Raw genomic sequence first — 20999 nt, 5'->3', positions numbered from 1 at the left:
TAAAAAAATCCCAATAAGCGTATATTGATTGACTTGCGAAAAAGTTATAGCGTCTACAAACTATGGTACATATAATGGAATTATATTTAATACTAGTAATGGTGGCGACTTATAGCGGGATATTGCGACGAACATTTTTACACTGACACTTTGTGGGAACCAGTGACACTAGTACACTGATCAGGGCTAAAAATATGCACTGACACTGTACTAATGACACTGGCTGGGAAGGGGTAAACAGCTAGAGTGATCAAAGGTTAACTGTGTGGCTAGCTATGTGCTTGGTGTACACTAGGTGGTGCTTTTACTGGGGAAAGTGAAGAATCGTGTTCCCAGCTTTGCAGGGACACGCAATCGTTCACTCCCCCCTGATGGGGACAAGGGCCTCTTCCCCACAACCCTGGCCGGTGGTTTTGGGGGTCTGCAGGCAGGGGGCTTATCAGAATCTGGAAGTCCCCTTTAACAAGGTGGCCCCCAGATCCCGCCCCCCCATGTGAATGGGTATGGGGTACATGGTCTCATTACTCATTCACAAAAAACAAAAAGTGTAGTGTGAAAAAAGACAGGACACGGTCTTTGACGAGTCCTTTATTAAAAGAAAAAACTAAAAGAATATCCCCCGCAGTAGATCCAACGCCAATCACGATGTCCGCCACCGCCAAACCGGAAAAAAGAATTTAAAAAAAAAAGGCTTTGCTCTCGATGATAGCTCCCTGCTGTCTGCCTCTCAGCTGACTTGACAGTTCTTAAATATGTAAGGGGCGGGGCCACCTAGTGACATGACGTGTGTGGCCCCACCTCCTTGTGACATCATTGACCAGCATGCCCCAGTTGATAACGCCACAAGGAGGTGGGGTCACATGCGTGATGTCACTGGGTGGCCTCCCCCCCTTACATATTTAAGGGCTGTCAAGCCAGTGGAGTAGGCAGACGGCCGGGAGAAAGCATCGGGAGCGGAGCCTTTTTTTTATTATTCTTTTTTCGGGTCAGCAGCGGTGGACATCGTGATTGACGTTAGATCTACTGCGGGGGACATCTTTTATTTTTTTCTTTTAATAAAGAACTTGTCAAAGACAGTGTTCTGTCTTTTTTCACACTACAATTTTTGTGTTTTGTGAATGAGTAGTGGGACCATGTACCCCATACTCACTCACGTGGGGGGGCAGGATCTGGGGGCCCTGCCCTCAGACCCCCACAACCACCGGCTAGGGTTGTGGGGAAGAGGCCCTTGTCCCCATCAACATGGGGACAATGCTTTCGGGGGGGAAGTCCCTCCTGCCCCACATCACCCTCCCCATGTTGAGGGCATGTTGCCTGGTATGGTTCAGGAGGGGGCGCTCAATCCCCCCCCGTTTCCTGACCTGCCGTGCTGCATGCTCGGCTAAGGGTCTGGTATGGATTATTTTGGCATGGGGGTTCCCCTCAAAACCCATACCAGACCCAAAGGGCTTGGTATGAATGGAGGGGTGACCCCACAACGTTGTTTTATTTATTATGGTGCCGGTTTTTAAAATGTAATTACTGCTTTTTTTTCTTCACTATAGCTCAGAGATTCAGCTGTCACTTTTCCCCCCAGCTAAAAGAAAGTAAGCGCCACATTCCATCTCTGGAGCTTCCTTGCTACACACTGCTCAGCCTGGCCGCATCCCTGCAAAACTATGCAGCTACATACTGGCACATTCTCCTTCAGGAGACATTTAGCAGTGTCTAGGAGTGCTTCCAAACCCCATAGAGGAATACCTTAAAAACAGGTGTGAGGTCTTTTCAGCAGTAAAAGTTCTAAAAGACCCAAGATTGGAGCAGCAGGCTGATCCTACAGATACAGATAACACGTCAAGCAGAGCCAAAACAGTCTGTTGTAAATCTGATGTAATGGAAGAAGACTGTGAACCCTCAAACAATTTCATAGGGGGGGGAGACTGAGGAGGCCCTGTGTCAGAGATAGTCCGGAGAATCAATGGTCTGGCCGCTTCTAAGGCTGCAGGCTGACCAGCAATAGACTATGCATGGGGTGGTGCAAGTGTTCATTTGGATCACCTGCAAGTCATCGCCAGAGAGAAACTGGGTTAATTTGGCTACAAAGTCATAAGTGACTGCAGTAGAGGTCAGGACAATAAGACAGGTCTCACCCGACAGGGCTAAAGAGAACTTGATGACGAGGTGGTCATGTGGTCATATGGTCATAGGATTGCAGATGTCAGTGCATTTGGAGAGAACATAACAAATGTCCCTGGAATCATTAGAGGAGTGTGAGCTGGTGTCACCGTTTGCACTGGTACTGTCCTTTCTGTGTCTAGATACAGAAATGTTGTGGCAGTGATGCAACTAAGCTCAGGGGCTTAGGTAATCACAAAAACCCAGACTGTGGGTATCTGGCAAAGGTCAGATGGCAGGAGGTGACCTTGTTCCTGAAGACTGTCAGTAGAAATGAAGTGGAGATTGGCGTTCATTGTGAGTCTTGAAATGTAGGAGCAGCAGTGGGAAGATGCTTCCGACACTTGGCAGAGTGCACGGGACACTCCGCCCAGCAAATTATGCCAGTGGTCAATCTCTCAGTGTGGGTTAACACTGAGAGATTGACCACTGGCATAATTTGGCATAATAAAAAGGGGTTACTTCCATGGTAAACAATCGCAAACTGTAATTTTAGAGGCGCTGAGCGATCCCAACAATGAGGAAATTCCCACAGCCTTAATTACTTGCAGCAAGTAATGTTGTGCTGCTCTAATCTCATTACCTTATTTTATGTGAATCACTCATATGTGCAAACCTATATAAACAAACGCTAAGTAAATAAATAAATATAACCATGTACAGTTAGGTCCAGATATATTTGAACACAGGCAAAATTTTAGTTTTTTTCTCAGGTATTTACCAAAACATATTCAAGCTATAGTTTCAAGGAGCAGGGCCCTCACACATCCCTCTTGTAATGAACTGTATTGTTGCTGTATTGTCTCCCATTATATTGTAAGGCGCTGAGCAAACTGTTGGCGCTATATAAATCCTGTATATAATATTAATAATAATAGTTATATAATGGATATGGGCTGAAAGTGCACACTCTCAGGTTTAATTTGAGAGTATGTACATCCAAATTGGAGGAAGGGTTTAGGAATTACAGCTCTTAAGAGTAGCCATTCCCCTTTTTAAAGGGACAAAAGTAACTGGACAATGGAATCAAAAGCTGTTTCATGGCCAGGAGTGGGCTACTCCTTCGTTATTTCTTCATCAATTAAGCAGGTAAAAAGTCTAGAGATGATTCTACAGTGGAGTTGATTCTAAGTGTGGTATTTGCATTTGGAATCTATTGCTGTGAACCTACATCAAGCGTTGAAAGGAGCTGTCCATGCAAGTGAAGCAGACCATTGTATCCATCAGAGAGATAGCAGCAACATTAGGAGCAGCCAAATCAACAGTTTGGTACATTCTGAGGAAAGAAGAATGCACTGGTGAACTCAGCAACATAAAAAGGCATGGATGTCCATAGAAGACAATAGTGATGGATGATCACAGGATCCTCTCTATGGTAAAGAAAAAACCATTCACAACATCTAGACAACTGAAGGACACTCTCCAGGAGGTGGGCGAATCATTGTTAAAGTCTACAATCAAGTGAAGACTTCACAAGAGCAAATACACAAGGTGTAAACCATTCATAAGCCTGAAGAATAGAAAAGCCAGATTAGACTTTGCCAAAACACATCTAAAAAAGCCAGACCAGTTCTGGAAAAGCATTCTTTCGGTGGATGAAACTGAGATGAAACTAAGATTAATCTGTACCAGAATGACCGGGAGAAAAAAAGCGTGGAAAAGGATTGAAACATTTCATGATCCAAAGCACGCAACATCATATGTAAAACATGGCGGACGCAGTGTGATGGCATGGGCATGCGTGACTTCCAGTGGTAATGGGTCACTGGTGTTTATTGATGATGTGACAGAAGACAGCAGCAGCCAGATGAATTCTGCAGTGTTTAGAGATATACTGTCAGCCCAGATTCAGTCAAATGCAGTAAAGTTGATTGGACGGCGCTTTACAGTACAAATGGACAATGGCCCAAAACACACTGCAAAAGCAACTCAGGAGCTTTTAAAGGAAAAGAAGTGGAATATTCTGAAATGGCTGAATCAATCATCTGATATCAACCCAATTGAACATACATTTCACTTGCTGAAGGCAACACTAAAGGCAGAAAGACCCACAAACAACAACTGAAGACAGCTGCAGTTAGAGCCTGGCAAAGCATCAGAAGGGAGAAAACCCAGTCTTTGGTAATGTCCATGGGTTCCAGACTAAAGGCAGTCATTGCCAGTAAAGGATTCTTAACAAAATATTTAAAATTAACATTTTATGTATGATTATATTCATTTGTCCAATTACTTTTGGTCCCTTAAAAAAAGGGGGATTGCTACTCTTAAGAGCTGTAATTCCTAAACCCTTCCTCCAATTTGGATGTACATACCCTCAAATTAAACCTGAGAGTGTGCACTTTCAGCCCATATCCATTATATAACTATAGCTAAAATATGTTTTGGAAAATACCTTGAAAAAACTAAAATTGTGCCTGTTTCCAAATATATATGGACCTAACTGTATGTGATATAGACATAAAATGTGAAAATTGGTATTATTCCTTGTGCAAATAAATCAGTTTATAAAGTCCACATATTATTCTGTGCGTGCTTATCCAACACCATAATTTTCACACATGCTCCTTAATAACTTTGCACAATAAAAGTGCCACCTCTGTGCTCACAGAACTCTCACCTCAAAATACTTTCTCAATGCGTATAAATATAATTCCATCCAGGTTCCACCAACTCGGTCTCTTCTTCCTTCAAACCACTAGGGACTCTCCTTTCCTCTCTCTCCTGAAACCATGACCAGGTGTTGGGGTGCCTTTAAGGCTGTGATAACACGATCCGCCCCGAGCGCCGCCAGCTGACTCCACACATTACCTTTCCTAAATGATCCTAGCTTCTCTCCATACAGTTTGTTATTCCACCCAACACCTTCCTACAGCAACTTTCAATACACTGACACTGGATGCTCTAAGACCCCCCCTTTTATAGCAAAGGGTCTGGCTTATCCAACAGTCGTCTTAAAGGCCCTTTTAACCCTGCTCGTCATGACTTAAAGGCCTTTAAGTGCATTACGTTTTTTTAAAAATTGCCCAATCCCAAAAATTTTGAACTTGCAGAATTCACCATAAACCCATGGTAGCAGTGAACCTGAAATCCCTAATCTCTAATCACCTAAAAGCTTACCTGTAGATACACCAGTAAAGTTGTATTTATATTTCTGAAGCCCAACTATATTGTAAAATGTATTAATTACCTTTGAATTTCAGAGATTTTATTTTTAATCACTTGCAGTTTCCCATACTGACATTCAATGGAAGCAGGTGAATGTCTGTGACCACTATGCTCAGAAGCCCAAGTTGGAAAAGTGAGGTCACTGACACACCTCCTCTCTCATTCACAGTAACATTACAATTGCAGTACATTCAATAGGTGGTACTGAGTGGAAGAGACATTTTTCCCTGAATCCCTCCTCCAGACTAGTGTCTGCATTACCCCTCTTTACCCAAACAGCTTCATAACATCCAATTCTTTAACCAAAATATAAAACCAGTAATAGGTAAAGAAATAACACAAGAATTAAGTTTCTGAAAAAAAAAGGGTTAGTCAATCTGAATTATATGGTGTTTTCTAGATGCTTTTAAATAAACCTGTGTTGAGAAAAATATTTTAAAGTCAGGTTTTTATTGCTGTCTGTGTCCCCATCAGGAAGAATTACTGTACTCTCTAATTGTCCTGATCACCAATGTCTCTGAGAATGAAGGTCAGGGTTTTTTAAGGTTAGTCAAAAAGTTTGAGTTACCACCAGAACTAGAAATAGGAAATCTTCCACTGGGAACACTTTTTCAGGTGACTGCTGTCTAAGGCTCAATTAAATGTGCAGCTTGCATCGCCACTCCTCTTCAAAGTGATCATGGAGGATACCTTTTCAGAGGGCATTCAACATGCGTTGAGGAGGAGATATGTCATCTCCTCACCATCTGTTTTTCCATGCGGCTGCAGGGCAGTTGAGATGTGGTTCCGTTCACTTGAATAGGTTGCAATGCCGCATGACTTAAGCAACATGCCATTTAATTTTGCCACAGTTGAGGCGGGAAGTTGGTGGACAATAAAACCATGACTCAATTGTCTGATTTTATTGCCCCCAGGCAGCTCATATGAAGGAGCCCTAAAATTAGACTTCCATCACGCTGAAAAGATAGCAAAAAAAAAAAAAAAGACCGCCATTTTAACCTTTCCCTATTCTATCCAAAATTAGGGAAAAGAGGTTTCTTTAGACAAATTTTAAAGTGAACCCAGGGACTGCCTCTACATTGCAAGCGTGAAATACTCAATTACGTTTAGAGGATTAGAAAAAGCAATTTAGCTTACCCAATCTTCCATTCCTCCAGGGTTCCTCTGTGCTTATAAACTGGTTTCTACAGTCTCTTCTCCCCTGTGCTACAGTAGCTGCATGCCCTCTGACATCACCAAGTACAATACATGGCCCATACTGGACATGAGGATCCAGAAAAACAGTACACAAGAAAAAGTGTAGGGGAATAGAGGACAGCACTGGCTGTTAGAAAAATGCAAACAGGGCCGGCGCCAGCCTAAGGCGGCTAAGGCAACCGCCTGAGGGCGGTAAAACCCGAGGGTGGCTACAGATTGGGATTTTTTAACTAATTGCTCTCCATTCCCATGCCTCCTAACAGTCCACACTAGCGTGCTCCTACCCGTCAAGGCACTAGTTTCCGCTTCCGGATTCAGGCTTGATTATTACAAGAAATCCCAGAACGGTAAATCAATGCCGGGCAGGAGCACACTAGTGTGGGCACTAGTGACAGCTGGCTGCCCTGCGGCTTATTTGGTGTTCCTCACGATATGACTGTATTTTTGCATGCCAGCCGGCATCTATCTCACCAGCTGCCTCTCCTGACACTGACACACTGCAGAATGGAGTCGCCTCTCCCTCCCCAGCTGTGATGATTTCCTGTACACAGACAGGAGGAAAAGGTGGGGAGGAGGGAGGCCACTCTACATGTAGTGCGCTGATCTGAGATCTGTAGTGAGTATGATATACATGACACTTGCAGGGGAGGGGGACGCAGGGAAGGGGGGAAACAAAAATGAATACTAGCAATGATTTGGGGGAGAGGGTAACAAGATACTGTATGTACTAGGGGGTGCTTTGGGAGGGGAAAGGACTTGTGCTAGAGGTGGGGTTGTATATGAAATCTGACCCCCCCCAGTACAAGTCCTCTGCCCTCCCAAAGCACCCCCTAGTACTTACAGTATCCTCTTAACATCCCTGCTCTTTCAAATCAGAGATGCCAGCTGCCACAGAGGGGAAAATCATAGCATCTGGAACCCCCGGGTACCCCAATAGACATAAAGAGCAATTGCCCCAGGTGCCCAAACTTGTACCTCCCTGCCGGGCAAGTTAGTGGAGCCAAGTGCCGGAACTTTTTCGGCACTGGGGGAGGCGAAGGGGTGGCACCAAAATGCACCTTTACCTATATAGAAAAATTCCTTGCACGAGCCCTGAACTCAGAGGATGGGGTAATTAAAACTGCTTTTGTAGACAAGCAATTCATTCTTGCAGTTCAAGGAAGGAAGGATTTTTTACTTTCCCTGTGGATATGATTTATAAGCTATTCACATTTATCACCCACAGGTGATCACTAAAGGTAGCATTTAAAAACCTATATATGGAAAACAAAATAAAAAAATGTGGAAAAGCAAGAAAGTAAGCATGCCAAACGTTTCATTCAAGTAAATGTTGTAAAAAAAAAAATACTAAAATACATTAGTTTTATTTTATCTACCATACAGCTCACAAAACTTAAAAAGTCTGACTATAAAAAATATTCAAGTTTGTATTCTTAACTCAAAAAGTACATTCTATTGCTGTCAGCCTCCTCCAAATCTCCAAGTTTTTTTTTGGCTGCTGTGATATAACTTCCTGTTAGAGACAGTCCAGTGTTTATGGAGTATGGAATATGGGGTCTGTATAGAGCGATGCACATGACCAGAATTGACGTGCACTGGAAGTGTGAGGGAAAGGGAGTTTCCTGAGCCACAAAGGATGTTACAAGAAGGTAGAAAAAAATAAATAATTTCATTAAAAATAGATTACAGAGCCATTAAATAGTGGATGTGTATGAATTATTTTTTGGAGAATAAGGATATAATTTAGTGTCACTTTAAATATGTCTTTAAATCCTTACAATTATTAAAGGAAAATTAATATGACCACATAAATATTATCGTAAAGTTACTGGCGGCAATACTCACCGGTCAGATACTCCAGGACTGCAGCCATATACACAGGAGCCCCAACTCCAATCCTGTACTTTGGGTGACCTTTCTTTATGTAACGCAGCATTCTTCCCACTGGGAATATGACCCCAGCCTTTGCAGACCTTGAGGTCTTTGTGGTCTTCTTTTTCCCACCTCTGCTCGACATCCTAAGTTATCACACTATAGATGATTCAAAGACAAAAAAAAGTTAGTGCATTCCTAACTGGAAGTATAACACATCCATAAAAAATACTGTAATATGGTAGACAGAAACAGAAGAAATACTGAAAGTCTTAGCTTGATTTAACCCTTCCAAAAACATCTGTTGCTACTACAAACAGGTTCTTTTTGGTTTGAGGAACAACGTACTGTCACTGTGTACTACAGTTGTGATAGATATCAATATGCCTGCCAGTGATTGAAACCTAATTTGTACAAAGTATGCATAAAGCCATTTAATGATATATGCAATAAGGGCATTTGCCACAGGTCTACCAGTAAATGGACCCAGTAAGATACTGGTTAACTCCTGGGTCCTTCACGGCAGTGATACTCAACTCTTCAACCCTGCAGAATATATATTAAAATGGGTAATCAGTCAAGAATACAATTCACTGTAATTTAAACAGACATTATAACAAAAAAGTACACAAAAAAGTTGGAGAGCTGCTCTTCAGTAGGAGAATAACCTCCAAATCATTGGTGTCAGTGAGATAGTTGCCCCCAGTGAAAGAATAACCTTCTAAAGAATTGGCATCAGTGGGACTGTGGCCACCAGTGGGGAAATAGCCTGCAAATCATTGGTGTCAGTGGAGTAGTTGCCCTCAGTGGAAGAATAGCCTACTGAACCATTCACGTCAGTGGGACTCTGTGAGAGAACAGCCAGCAGATTACTCCACTAATGGGTGAACAGCTGGCAAATTATTGTAAGTGGCTTTGTGGCCACTAGTGTTAGAATAGTGCCCCAAATCACTGGTATTGGTGAGATATGTAGCCTCAGCAGAGAATAGTGCCTCAATCCATTGGTGTCAATGGGACTGTGACCCCAGGAAAGAAAAGCTGCTCAGTTCATTGGTGTCAGTGGGAAAGTGGCCCTCAGTAGAGAATAGCCACCCAATTATTGGTGTCCGTGGGACAGTGAACCCCAGGTAAAAAAAAAAGTCTTTCAAATCATTGGTGTCATAAGGATAGTGGCTCCCAGGGAAGATTAACCTATTAAACCACTGATGTCCATGGAATGGTGGGCCCCAGAAGAGACTGACACCCAAACAACTGGAGTAAATGGTGGTAATTTACTTACCTTAGGACAGGAGCCAGCACAGCCTGTAGATGAAAACTGTTGATAACACATGATACCTGCCAGTGCCTCTCCCAATTTATGTGTGTCTATCTGTGAGAATGTGTAGCAGCACCAGAACTATTCAGATCTGCAGATCACTCCACCTTTAGAGTCATTTCATTCTTACTTTCATTCATAAAATGTAGTAGTAGTTCTATGGCTTTTTTTAGTGATGCAGCATTCTGAAATCTACCAGAGGATCCCACAGTCTGTCACAAACCTCAGTCTCCCACACTAGATCACAGACCTCAAAACAATCAGTACTGTAAAAACGCAACCAGAAACATGTTTGCAGAAACTAAACCAGTACAACAGCTCTTACTGGGAAGAAGCATTTCCATATATGGAGGTTAAATTTCTTTTCCTCCAGACATAAAGAGTGCCTTCTTGACCGTGAAGATGAATAACTCAACACCAAGTTTACTAATGGACCACCTATGTATTTGAACATTGTGATCATATCCCCCCTAAATTGCCTCTTCTCAAGTAGGTATACTGAATATTCAGTTCAACTAATCTTTCTTCATAGCTAAGCTCCTCTGTGCCTTATCATTTTGGTTGCCCTTCTCTGCACTTTCTCCAGTTCTCTGGATACTGCTGCTATTGCTGTATGTTAGGTGTTTTGTTTAACATGTCCCTGCTGCTTGCTGTGGTTCCTCCCACCAGATGGCATGTTTCAGAGAGAGGCTAATGAGCTCACTAGACGATTGTTAACACAAGGTTATACAAAACAGGCCTAAAAAAAGGACTTCAATCGTGTAACGAATTTGGACAGGCACAGTCTTCTATTTCGTTCTAAATATCAGAAACAGGCTGATAAAGAAGAGGTGTCAGAGTCATTTTCTAATGAACATATCAAAATAAGAAAAATATTACAAAAACACTGGTCAGTCTTGCCAGAAGACCCAACTATTGGTAAATTGGTGGGTAAGAATCCTTCCATTACCTATAGAAGGACAGGATCTCTAAAGGACTCTTTTGTACAATGTGAATATAAAGGAGATCAGAGATGTGATCCATGCAAATATGTTGGCACTTTCCCTTGTGGAGAATGTTCCTTACTTAGCAATCATAAACAATTTATCCTACCGAATGGAGATAAATTTATCTCTAAACATTTTGTAAACTGTCAGACAAAAGGAGTAGTTTATCTTGTGTCTTGTGAATGTGGATCTACAAACATACAAGGTAGGTAGCAAGCAAGCGCATGATTTTTTCAAGCAGCTAGCAGCAAAGGATGAACGCCTACATCCTCAAATGTGACTAAATAAATAAATAATGCAGCGCTTAAATTATAAAAGTGACAATATGTAAAAGTGAAGCGCAGAATGATTGAGCACTGGAGTGACCACAGAATATAAAGTGTTTTGTCAGATGTTGACGAGATAAACAGTGACTGGAATATGTAATGGTGACAATAGTGAATAGTCCCAAACAAATTATTATGGTGATACACTTGTAAATATTGATGAGCAAAAAGTCCAAAGTATTCTGTAAAATATTCGTGCTTGTGACTCCGTGATAAGGGATTGCTGTATGAATGCACTCACCAGAAGCGCAATAAATTTGCGCATAGAATCATATCCAAGAACTCCACAGTGGACATCTGAGCACATGAAAGGAACTCCACTGGTTTACTGGCAGCACACAGGAAAAGACCCCAGGCATCAATCACTGGATCCTCACAGCATACAGGGATAGCTCCACTTGTACCTCTCCACCATGGATATATGTTGCCAAAAGGGATATGTTCCATCTTAAATGAAATGGCTCGCAAACACAAGCCACAATAGGAGTACTGATAGTGTAGTATTTTATTGTAAAAGAAAGGATATCCACGTGGATACAGAGTATTGGCAGCACACTTACAAAGATGGCCGCCGGCCTTCCATGCGGCCTCGGTGGCGTGAGGTCAGTACGGTAAGGCTCCTCACTGACGCGTTTCGTGCGCATGCACGTTGTCAAAGGGATCAACATTTATCTATGGTGGAGAGGTACAAGTGGAGCAACTCCTGTATGCTGTGAGGGTCCAGTGATTGATGTCTGGGGTATTTTCCTGTGTGCTGTCAGTAAACCAGTGGAGTTCCTTTCCTGTGCCCAGATGTCCACCGTGGAGTTGTTGGATATGATTCTATGCGCAAATTTATTGCGCTTCTGGTGGGTGCATTCATACAGCAATCACTTATCATGGAGTCACGTGCACGGATATTTTACGGAATACTTTGGACTTTTTGCTCATCAATATTTACAAGGGTATGGCCATAATAATTTGTTTGGGACTATTCACTATTGTCACCATTAAATATTCCAGTCACTATTTATCTCGTCAACATCTGACGAAACACTTTATGTTCTGTGGTCACTCCAGCACTCCATCATTCTGTGCTTCACTTTTACATATTGTCACTTTTATAGTTTAAGCGCTGCATTATTTATTTATTTAATATCTACAAACATGTTCATGCTATGAGAATAAGTAATCTTTATGTACCTTTGGAAAGACACGTTGCTAAATTTCATTAAATACGAAATGCCAAAGTGAATTTTTCAGCTTTAGACAGAATGCATATTCCTGTTAGAGGGGGCGACTGGAACAAGATACTATTACAGCAAGAAATGCGCTGGACTAGGTGCCTTGACGCTACTCACCATCCCGGTTTAAATGAATCTGAAAGCTACAGACCCTTTTTAGAGGGCTTTGCTTCTAGTAAAACTGATTGATACTGTTCTCAAGGCGTTCTCACATTGAATGATCTACTCCCTCCCAATTGGGGAATGTTCCCATTCTATTTTGTGCTGCAGGGATTCTCTTGTCAATGTAATTCATTTATTGTATATTCTTTTTGATTAAGTTATGTTTTGCTGTCCAGATTATGTAGCCACTTTTTCAAATGTAATGTGCATGCTTTCCTTGTGAAGGTTGGCTCTTTATTCTCTGGCGGGGAGGTCTTATACTGATGTCCCCATCATGGAAAGGGTCCCCTAAATTTCTGGGGGATCTGCATTTGTAGTCACAGAGAGCAGTGAGGTAAGGTACTCTTTCCCCTGTTTCTGTGCAGTCCGCATTCTTTCCGTGTCGGCTGCAGTCTCCAACATGGCGCCTTGTCCGGTCTCCAGAAATATGTAATTCCAGAGTTGGAATGATCAGGTATGCACTACCTATCAGATATACTTCAATGTGTCAAAACAAAAAATATTTTTTGCTAAAATAAAATGTTGATCTTTTTTAACAAGTGACTTCTTTGTATATGTTTCAAGGTTGCCTTCAAAATCCCACAAAAATGTAAGGTACAAAATTCTCTTTGTAAGTTTCTCTTACTCCTCATAACCATCAGTAAATTTTTAGTTACCTAATAAGGCATTTATAATAAATTCTAACAAACAACAGGATGTGGATTTACATCTTACTTAAAGTGGAACTGCATCTGTGCACCACAAACCAAAAATGCGATTTAATTCAATTTTATTATTTAAAGCAAACTCCCCCATCCATATCTCCATGCTTTATTATGCTGAGAAATCATACTGAAAGACCCCCTGGCATTTCTAGCCATGGCCAGAGTAAGGGCAGCTGATTCATGTAGCAACTACTTCCTGGAATCTGCCCTTAGCTCAGGCATAGGCTGAGCTGAGAATCATCCCTCCTCTCCTAAAGACTGCTGGGATGAATGGCATAATTCGCCTAAGCATGGAAATCAGGAAGTGACAGAAGAAATATAAAAACAAAAGTTTAAAGAAAAAGTAAATATGATATAATTTCCTATCCGTTTACTAATGCTAGTAGCATAAGGATTAAAATAGTCAATGCTGATTTAGAGAGTATGAGCTGATTCACAGATATGCAGGGCGAATTGAGCTCAGGTTTCACAACTAATTGATACAGTAGCTGGTCACAGGTTCACGTCAAGTTTACATCAGGTTCTTTATTAGGTACACCTTGCTAGTACCGGGTTGGACACCCTTTTGCCTTCAGAACTGCCTTAATTCTTCTTGGAATAGATTCACCAAGTTGCATTCCTCAGAGGTTTTGGTCCATATTGACATGACAGCATCACGCAGTTGCTGCAGATTTTTCAGCAGCACATCCATGATGCGAATCTCCTGTTCCACCACATCCCAAAGGTGCTCTATTGGATTGAGATCTGGTGACTGTGGAGGCCCTTTGAGTAGTGACCTCATTATCATGTTCAAGAAACCGATTTGAGATGATTTGAGCTTTGTGACATGGTGCATTATCCTGCTGGAAGTAGCCATCAGAAGTCATAAAGGCATGGACATGGTCAGCAACAATACTCAGGTAGGTTAAGGAGTTTAAACAATACTCAACTGGTACTAAGGGGCCCAAAGTGTGCCAAGAAAATATCCCCCACATCATTACACCAGCCTGAACTGCTGAAACAAGGCAGGGTAGATCCATGCTTTCACGTTGTTTACGTCAGCCTTTCTCAACCGGGGTGCCATATGAGGTCGTCAGGGGTGCCCTGGCATCCTGCCTGAGAATAGCAATCAGATCTGACTGAGCTCCCACTGCTCTGCCAAAGTGTAGATCGGCATAAGTAGTGCTCGATTGGGGCAGGCAGAAGGGGCAGCTCCGCCAGTGGAAGGGTCCTGCACCAACCAGGAAAAGACTTAACCCCACTGGCAGAGGAGGCATCTGCCATCGGGAAATCTGAACAGATGAGATGATGGACACACGGTACAATTGTATTGGGGGGGCTGAGTTCCTGTTTGCCTGTACTGGAGATCTGCTGGAGGCGGGGGAGATGTAGAGCACAAACTCAGAAAGGTGATCAATGACAGCACTAGTACCAACACAGATGGCATCAGTGGTCTGCACCAGGTGAGGCTGACCAGACTGCACAACCCAGAGGTGACAGGCAGGGACAGTGCCCAAGACATCCTGCTATGTACTCTGTTACATGCTGGCTGCCATTACTGTGATAATGAAGTATAGGTGTCTCCATGTCTGACATGTGACGTACTGTGTCCAGGTGTTCCTGGTGGCATGACGGTGCTCAGGCTTGCATGGCAATGGTGAAAGTTGCAGAGAAGCCCTGTATTTGCTTACCGACAGGGACAGATTTACACGTTTGCCCCCCCTTCCTAAGACAACTGTCTTGTGCCACTCTTCTATTTCCTAGTTCAGCAGTATACAAAATGTATTTTTGTGAATGTACAGTACATTTATATGCATGTGTGTACATTACAATTTTGACCCCTAATCCTGTACAATCAGAAATGCTTTTTAGGGGTCATTCAAAATGGCGGCAAGGACTGCTACTTCTCTGAAAAGCGATCCTTGAAGGATCGTTTTTCAAAGGAATTTGACAGACGGTGCCTCCTTAATTCCTGTTGTAACCCCTTAAATGGAGAATCACCGTGCCAAAACCATGTGTAGTGCACATGGTTGTAGGGAAGTTGCAGTGTGGTCCTCTTCACCTGAGGGTATACTTCTTGCCACAGCCACAGCAAGTATACGACCATGGCTGCTAAGGGGGAGCAGATGGGATAGTAAAAATGTCGCTCAACCCTGTGGTTTTACCGCCCCCTAATATCATGTGTGAATGAGCCTTTTGTTCACATCGATGCCACAACATATTGGACAGCCTATTCATTTCAATGGGCTGTGCTACCCACAGAAAGGCAGGGGAAGAAGTCGCCCATCCTTTTTTAAAAAAAATCACACTGTACCAAAAGAAAAAAAAAAAAAATCAGCAGTGCACGGGGTTACTATTAAGAATTAATGGCACCCCTGTGTATCTGCTAAACAGTAGCAGATTTGTCTGTGTGTTGGGAACACACGATTTTGTAATGTGAACCAAGCCTTTAGACTAGGGTGCCTCGAGACCAAAAACACTTTTCAAGGGTGCCCTGACTGGACAAAGGTTGAGAAACATTGGTTTACGACAAATTCTGACCCTACCATCTGAACCTAATAAAGAGGCTGGTGAGTGTATATAGTTGAAAATCACTGCATAAATAGTTGGCACTATATAACTACCTCAAATGAATAAAATAGCTGAATAGCTGAAAAAAAAAAAACTCAGTGGTATATTTAACAACTCAACAGGGAGCAAATAAGAGACATGTACAGTACTGAGTTTATATATACTTTAGCCATTTGGAAATGCTAGGTGAAACCTGCAGCAACTGTACATACTCATGCAGACCTAAACTGCAAACACATTGAAACAAGTCTGGACGTGTCTATTGCACAATTACTACTTGAGAATGAATGAGTGTACAGTTCATGCATTCCTTTTCAAAACAATGAGGTGCAGTTCACAAAATAGCTGTTTGTATCCACAACATTGCAAACACAAGGCATGACATATTCCACTGAACACCAACGTCTCCCTGCCATCATTCACAACAGCTGTCCATATGGGAGTTTGGTGTGCTACCATTCACTTCTTTTAGGTGAACAAGACCCCTTTCATGAGGCCGGGTTGTTGCAGCCTCCAGATTCCTGCAGCACGAATTTGTGGATTCCTACTGCAGGAATGACTGGGTTATGCCATTAGCATCGATCGCTCAGCCCATTTAAACGAATAGGCTGACAGCTGCCGTTGCTGATCTGATGTAACTTCACACAGAACGACTAGCTGCAGTTCCACAACAGATGTCTGAGCCATGTCCAATAAGGAGTCATCCACTGTGTGTGGATTACAGCCTGAGCTACAGAGCCTGTAAACAAAAGCCTTTTCAGCTGGCTGTTACTAGAGATAGGGCTTGTGTACGTACGCAGTTAACGTACTTTGAAATGTATTTCCACCGTCAGCAGAGTCCTATGTACTTAAATAGTTTAGTTTGTATGACAATTCCTATAGAGATGTGTTTAAAATCCAGGTGAAGCGGGTCAAATGCACCCTTTTACTTATATATGCTTGAGCTGTGCTGCATTTAAACACAAAAGGCGGTGTTGGCCAACAATGCTCATGACACAAGCAAATAAAGACGTGAAAAAAACCCTAACACTTCACCTGTTCTGGGGATAAAACTACACAATATTCATATGCAATATTTTATATTTACTAAATTACAAAAGAATGTGTTTACAAGCTGTATTTTTTAAAATTCTTAGGTTAAAAATAAAGTAATCATGTGCAGAAACATATACACTATACTGCCAAAAGTATTGAGACCCCTTCCTTTACACAAACATAAATTTTAATGGCATTCCAGTTCTAGTCCGTAGGGTTCAATATTGAGTTGGCCCACCCTTTGCATCTATAACAGCTTCAGCTCTTCTGGGAAGGCTGTCCACAAGGTTTAGGAGCGTGTCTATGGGAATGTTTAACCATTCTTCAAGAAGCGCATTTGTGAGGTCAGTCACTGATGTTGGACGAGAAGGCCTGGCTTGCAGTCTCCACTCTAATTCATCCCAAAGGCATTCTATCAAGTTGAGGTCAGGGCCGGTGCAGGGCACTCATGTTCGTCCACCCCAAACTTGCTCATCCATGTCTTTATGGACCTTGCTTTGTGCGCTGGTGAGCAGTCATGTTTAAACAGGAAGGGGCCATCCCCAAACTGTTCCCACAAAGTTGGGAGCATGAAATTGTCCAAAATGTCTTCACTGGAACTAAGGGGCAAACCCAACCCGTGAAAAACGACCCCACACTATAATCCCTCCTCCACCAAACTTCACACTTGGCACAATGCAGTCAAGCAAGTACCATTCTCCTGGAAACTGCCAAACCCAGACACTTCCATCGGATTTCCAGACAGAAGCGTGATTCGTCACTCCAGAGAACACATCACCATAGCTCTAGATTCCAGTGGTGGTGTGCTTTACACTACAGCATCTGACACTTTGCATTGTATTTGGTGATGTAAGGCTTGGATGCAGCTGCTCAGCCATGGAAACCCATTCCATGAAGTTCTCTAAGCACTGTTGTGCTAATCTGAAGGCCACACAGTTTGGAAGTCTTTAGCTATTGACTCTGCAGACAGATGGTGACCTCTGCGCACTGTGCGTTTCAGCATGCGCAGACCCCGCTCTGTCATTTGCTTTCACTTTGTTATAGTACCAATAACAGTTGACCGTGAAATATTTAGTAACAAGGAAATTTGCTGGATGGACTTATTGCACGGGGGCAACCTATCACGGTACCATGCTTGAATCCACTGAGCTCCCGAGAGTGACCCATTCTTTCACAGATGAAAGATGTGGCCATGGAGGTGATTGGAACACCTGAATCCAATGATTTAGAGGGGTGTCCTAATACTTTTAGCAACATAGTGTATTTTTTTTAGGGCTCATTTAGATCCATGTCTTTGCAGAGAGGTGCACTTTTTGCACTGTTAGGCAAGTGCATTGCTATGTGTCAACATGTTTTTTGTGCATTGATATGCACTTTTTAATTTGCTTTTAAATATAGAAATTGGAGTGGATAGGGTGGATCATCAAAGAGCAATGTTTCTTAAAGTGATTCAAAAGGATTTTTTAAAAAAATAAATTTAAAAAGATGTTATATTTACCTGTTTTGTGCAATGGTAATGCACAGAACGGCCCTTTATCTCTTCTTTGGTGGTCCCCGATCTTCACTGTCTGCTCCTCTTGTCCTCTGAGTTCCCCCTCAGCAAGCCATTTGCTGACAGGGCACCTGTGCAGACTCGCTCTCGAGGCAGGCTGTGTGTGTCCTTAAACGCTCACCGTGCAGCTCAGCCATGCTTCCCCCACTCCCTTCTCACAGGATTTGACTGACAGCAGCAGAAGCAAATGGCTCACGATGCTCTCAGTATCTCTTGTGTGACCAGGAAGAGAGGAGAGCTGTGCTGTAGACGGGGCAGCGCTGGATCGGTGGAGGAAACAAATGAGCGTTGCAGGGTGAAGGTAGAAAACAGTGGGATTTTTTTTACCTTTTTAGATTAATGCAGGGAATGCATTAGGGTAAAAAAACAATTAGACTTTAGAACCACTTTAATTATCTGATGTCTTAACACATTGAGCATGTATTTTGATGTGTTGTGATTGATTTCTATGGTTCTCCCAACACACTAAAAGTTTGGGGAAAAAAACGTACATGTCTAAAAACCTACTGCACTGAGATGGAAACTGGCACTATTTTTATTTTGGGGAAGTTAGACACGTTTAGTGTGTTGCAATGTGTGCGATAAATGCAACAGTGTAAGAATGGAAGTAAATGTATGCATGTCCTGACTTATTTTCTTTACGTTTGGATGGTATAGGGAAGATTTAGACCCCCTTGTTAAGCTGTTATTGCTATGTCCCTGCAAAGCTTTAACCCTTTATTTGTCCAGGTGACTACTGACAGAAAGTGATGTGAAAAATAAAAAATTTTCAATTGCGAACAAAAGAGATGAGGGGTAATCTTCACGGATTCTAGCGATATCTGCCTATTGGGAAACACCTCTCACGCTGTAGACATTTTCTCTAACTTCTAGGTGAGAGCTGAAAACAAATCTCTCCCATGGGACAGACCATGTAAACATAAGCTGATAGGGCATTTAAAGTGTAACTCTTACCATAAAGTTATCTTATTTGCTTCTGGTCTGGTAAATATACAATTGAAAGTGATTTGATATACAGTAGCTACACAGTTAGTGGTGTGAACTAACTGAGAGCTGGAGCCAGCTGCATCTAACCCTTCAGAGTGCTGGAAGAGCAGAGAGTGTTGATTGACAGTCAGCACTCTCTGCTCTGAGTAGACTGAGAGCTAAGCGATCAGCGGTCATGTGATTACTCAGTTCTCGGTCTTGGGGCTGACGTGGGACAGCTGCAGCATCACAGCGATGCAGCAGCATAGATGTACTGGTTTATGAAAAACAAAACATCCTTACTTCTGCTTTAATGCCCACATGCTGCACATCTGCGTCTATGGCGGCTGAGGTTTCTGTGCTGAGAGTGCGTTCACTGCCCACTTCCAACACATTGACCAAGCTGTCATCAACAGCTCCTTGTCCCTAGCTGTGATTAGGTACCTCTGAGATGGTCTCCAATGACATGATGACTGTGGCCACCTGATATGCCCATTCCAGTGAATGGGCTGCCCTATGCGACACAAAGAAACATGTAAAAATATGCTGTTTAAATCACATAGCTGGTACAAGTTAATGTGAACACGGTCTAAGACCCAATTAAAGGGCTGTGGCAGGAGGGGGTAAAGGATAATTTCACCTTTGGGAACATGTTTCATGTTCCACCTGTTTTTAGGGGTAGTAACATGTTAGCGCCCCAGCAGCTGCTCGCCGATTCCCCCCTTCATTGTGACAGCAGACAGGGGATCTTCTCCTTGCACCCACTGTCACAATTTGAAAAGAACGTGGCTGTGCGGGGCTCCACCCACACAGCTGTGTCATTCATTTACAGAGGTCTGTGAATGAATGAACTACAAGTACCGACATCCTTTGTGGTTGCCAGCTTGTAGTTCTCAATATACTACCGGGGCACTAGAGAGTGCTCTTGGTAGTTCATTAGTTGCCCGGTCACACCAGTTTGATTTCAGGTGCGATTTGTAAATTGAATCGCACCTAAAATTGCATCTAATGAATGTGAATGTCAGTGTCTTAACATGCGCGATTTGCTGCAGCATGATTTCTAAAGTAGTTCTTGCATTACTTTTTCTGCAGTTTTGTTGTGATTTCACATACATAGAATACAATGGACATCGCACTGCAAATTGCAAGAAATCGTTGAAAATCTTCACAAGTAGCAATACAGTCTTCAGAAATCGCACAGAAATTGTACACTAATGCTGGCCAAACACATAGATTTTTTTTGAGGATTTTCATTCTAAGAATATTCGTAAGTTTTTATAATTTTTTGTGGGGTCAAATCGATGTTCATTTTCTACAGCAGGGACGGGATAATTAGGCTAGCCATACACGTATAGATTTTCGGTCGAGAACATTCTTTTTAAGAATATTCGTTTGATTTTCTAATCGCTAGCGAGGTCAAATTGATGTTTGTTTTAGACAGCAGTGACAGAAAAATTCAAAGGGGCAGGAATGAAAACTTTTCTCGATCAAACAAATTTTCGGCCAGTGTATGTGGTTATCATTAAGAAATCACCTTCATTTGAAAATCGAATGCTAAAAGCAAAAGACAAAAGAATTTTCATACGACTTTTCTTACAAATATTCTCGGCCGAAAATCTATATGTGTATGGCCAGCTGTAGAAGGGGCATGAAGGAAAACTTCTCGATCAAACGAATTTTCAGACAGTGTATGGCGCTCTAGTTCACAAATGTTAAAAGCAAAAGACAATTTTTGAACGACATTCGTCCACTCATCGAATGTGCAAAGAATTTTCATACGACCTTTCGTATG

General features: G+C 42.3%; 1 protein-coding gene across 3 annotated transcripts in view; it reads right to left on the bottom strand.

The window, feature by feature from the left end:
- The window catches only part of MACROH2A1 (macroH2A.1 histone), a 146756-nt gene that overhangs the window by 124709 nt on the left and 1048 nt on the right, over positions 1-20999 (bottom strand). For all 3 annotated transcript variants that reach the window (XM_089653135.1, XM_089653133.1, XM_089653134.1), the window contains exon 2: positions 8362-8547. In XM_089653135.1, the coding sequence (XP_089509261.1) occupies positions 8362-8533 (172 nt within the window). In that variant the 5' untranslated portion in view covers positions 8534-8547. The remainder of the gene's footprint in view (positions 1-8361; positions 8548-20999) is intronic.

Source organism: Staurois parvus, unplaced genomic scaffold (assembly GCF_062004578.1).
Source record: "Staurois parvus isolate SC_StPar_1 unplaced genomic scaffold, SC_StPar_1.0 ptg000701l, whole genome shotgun sequence".
NCBI lineage: Eukaryota > Metazoa > Chordata > Amphibia > Anura > Ranidae > Staurois > Staurois parvus.
This window is presented reverse-complemented; position numbering and strand designations above follow the sequence as displayed.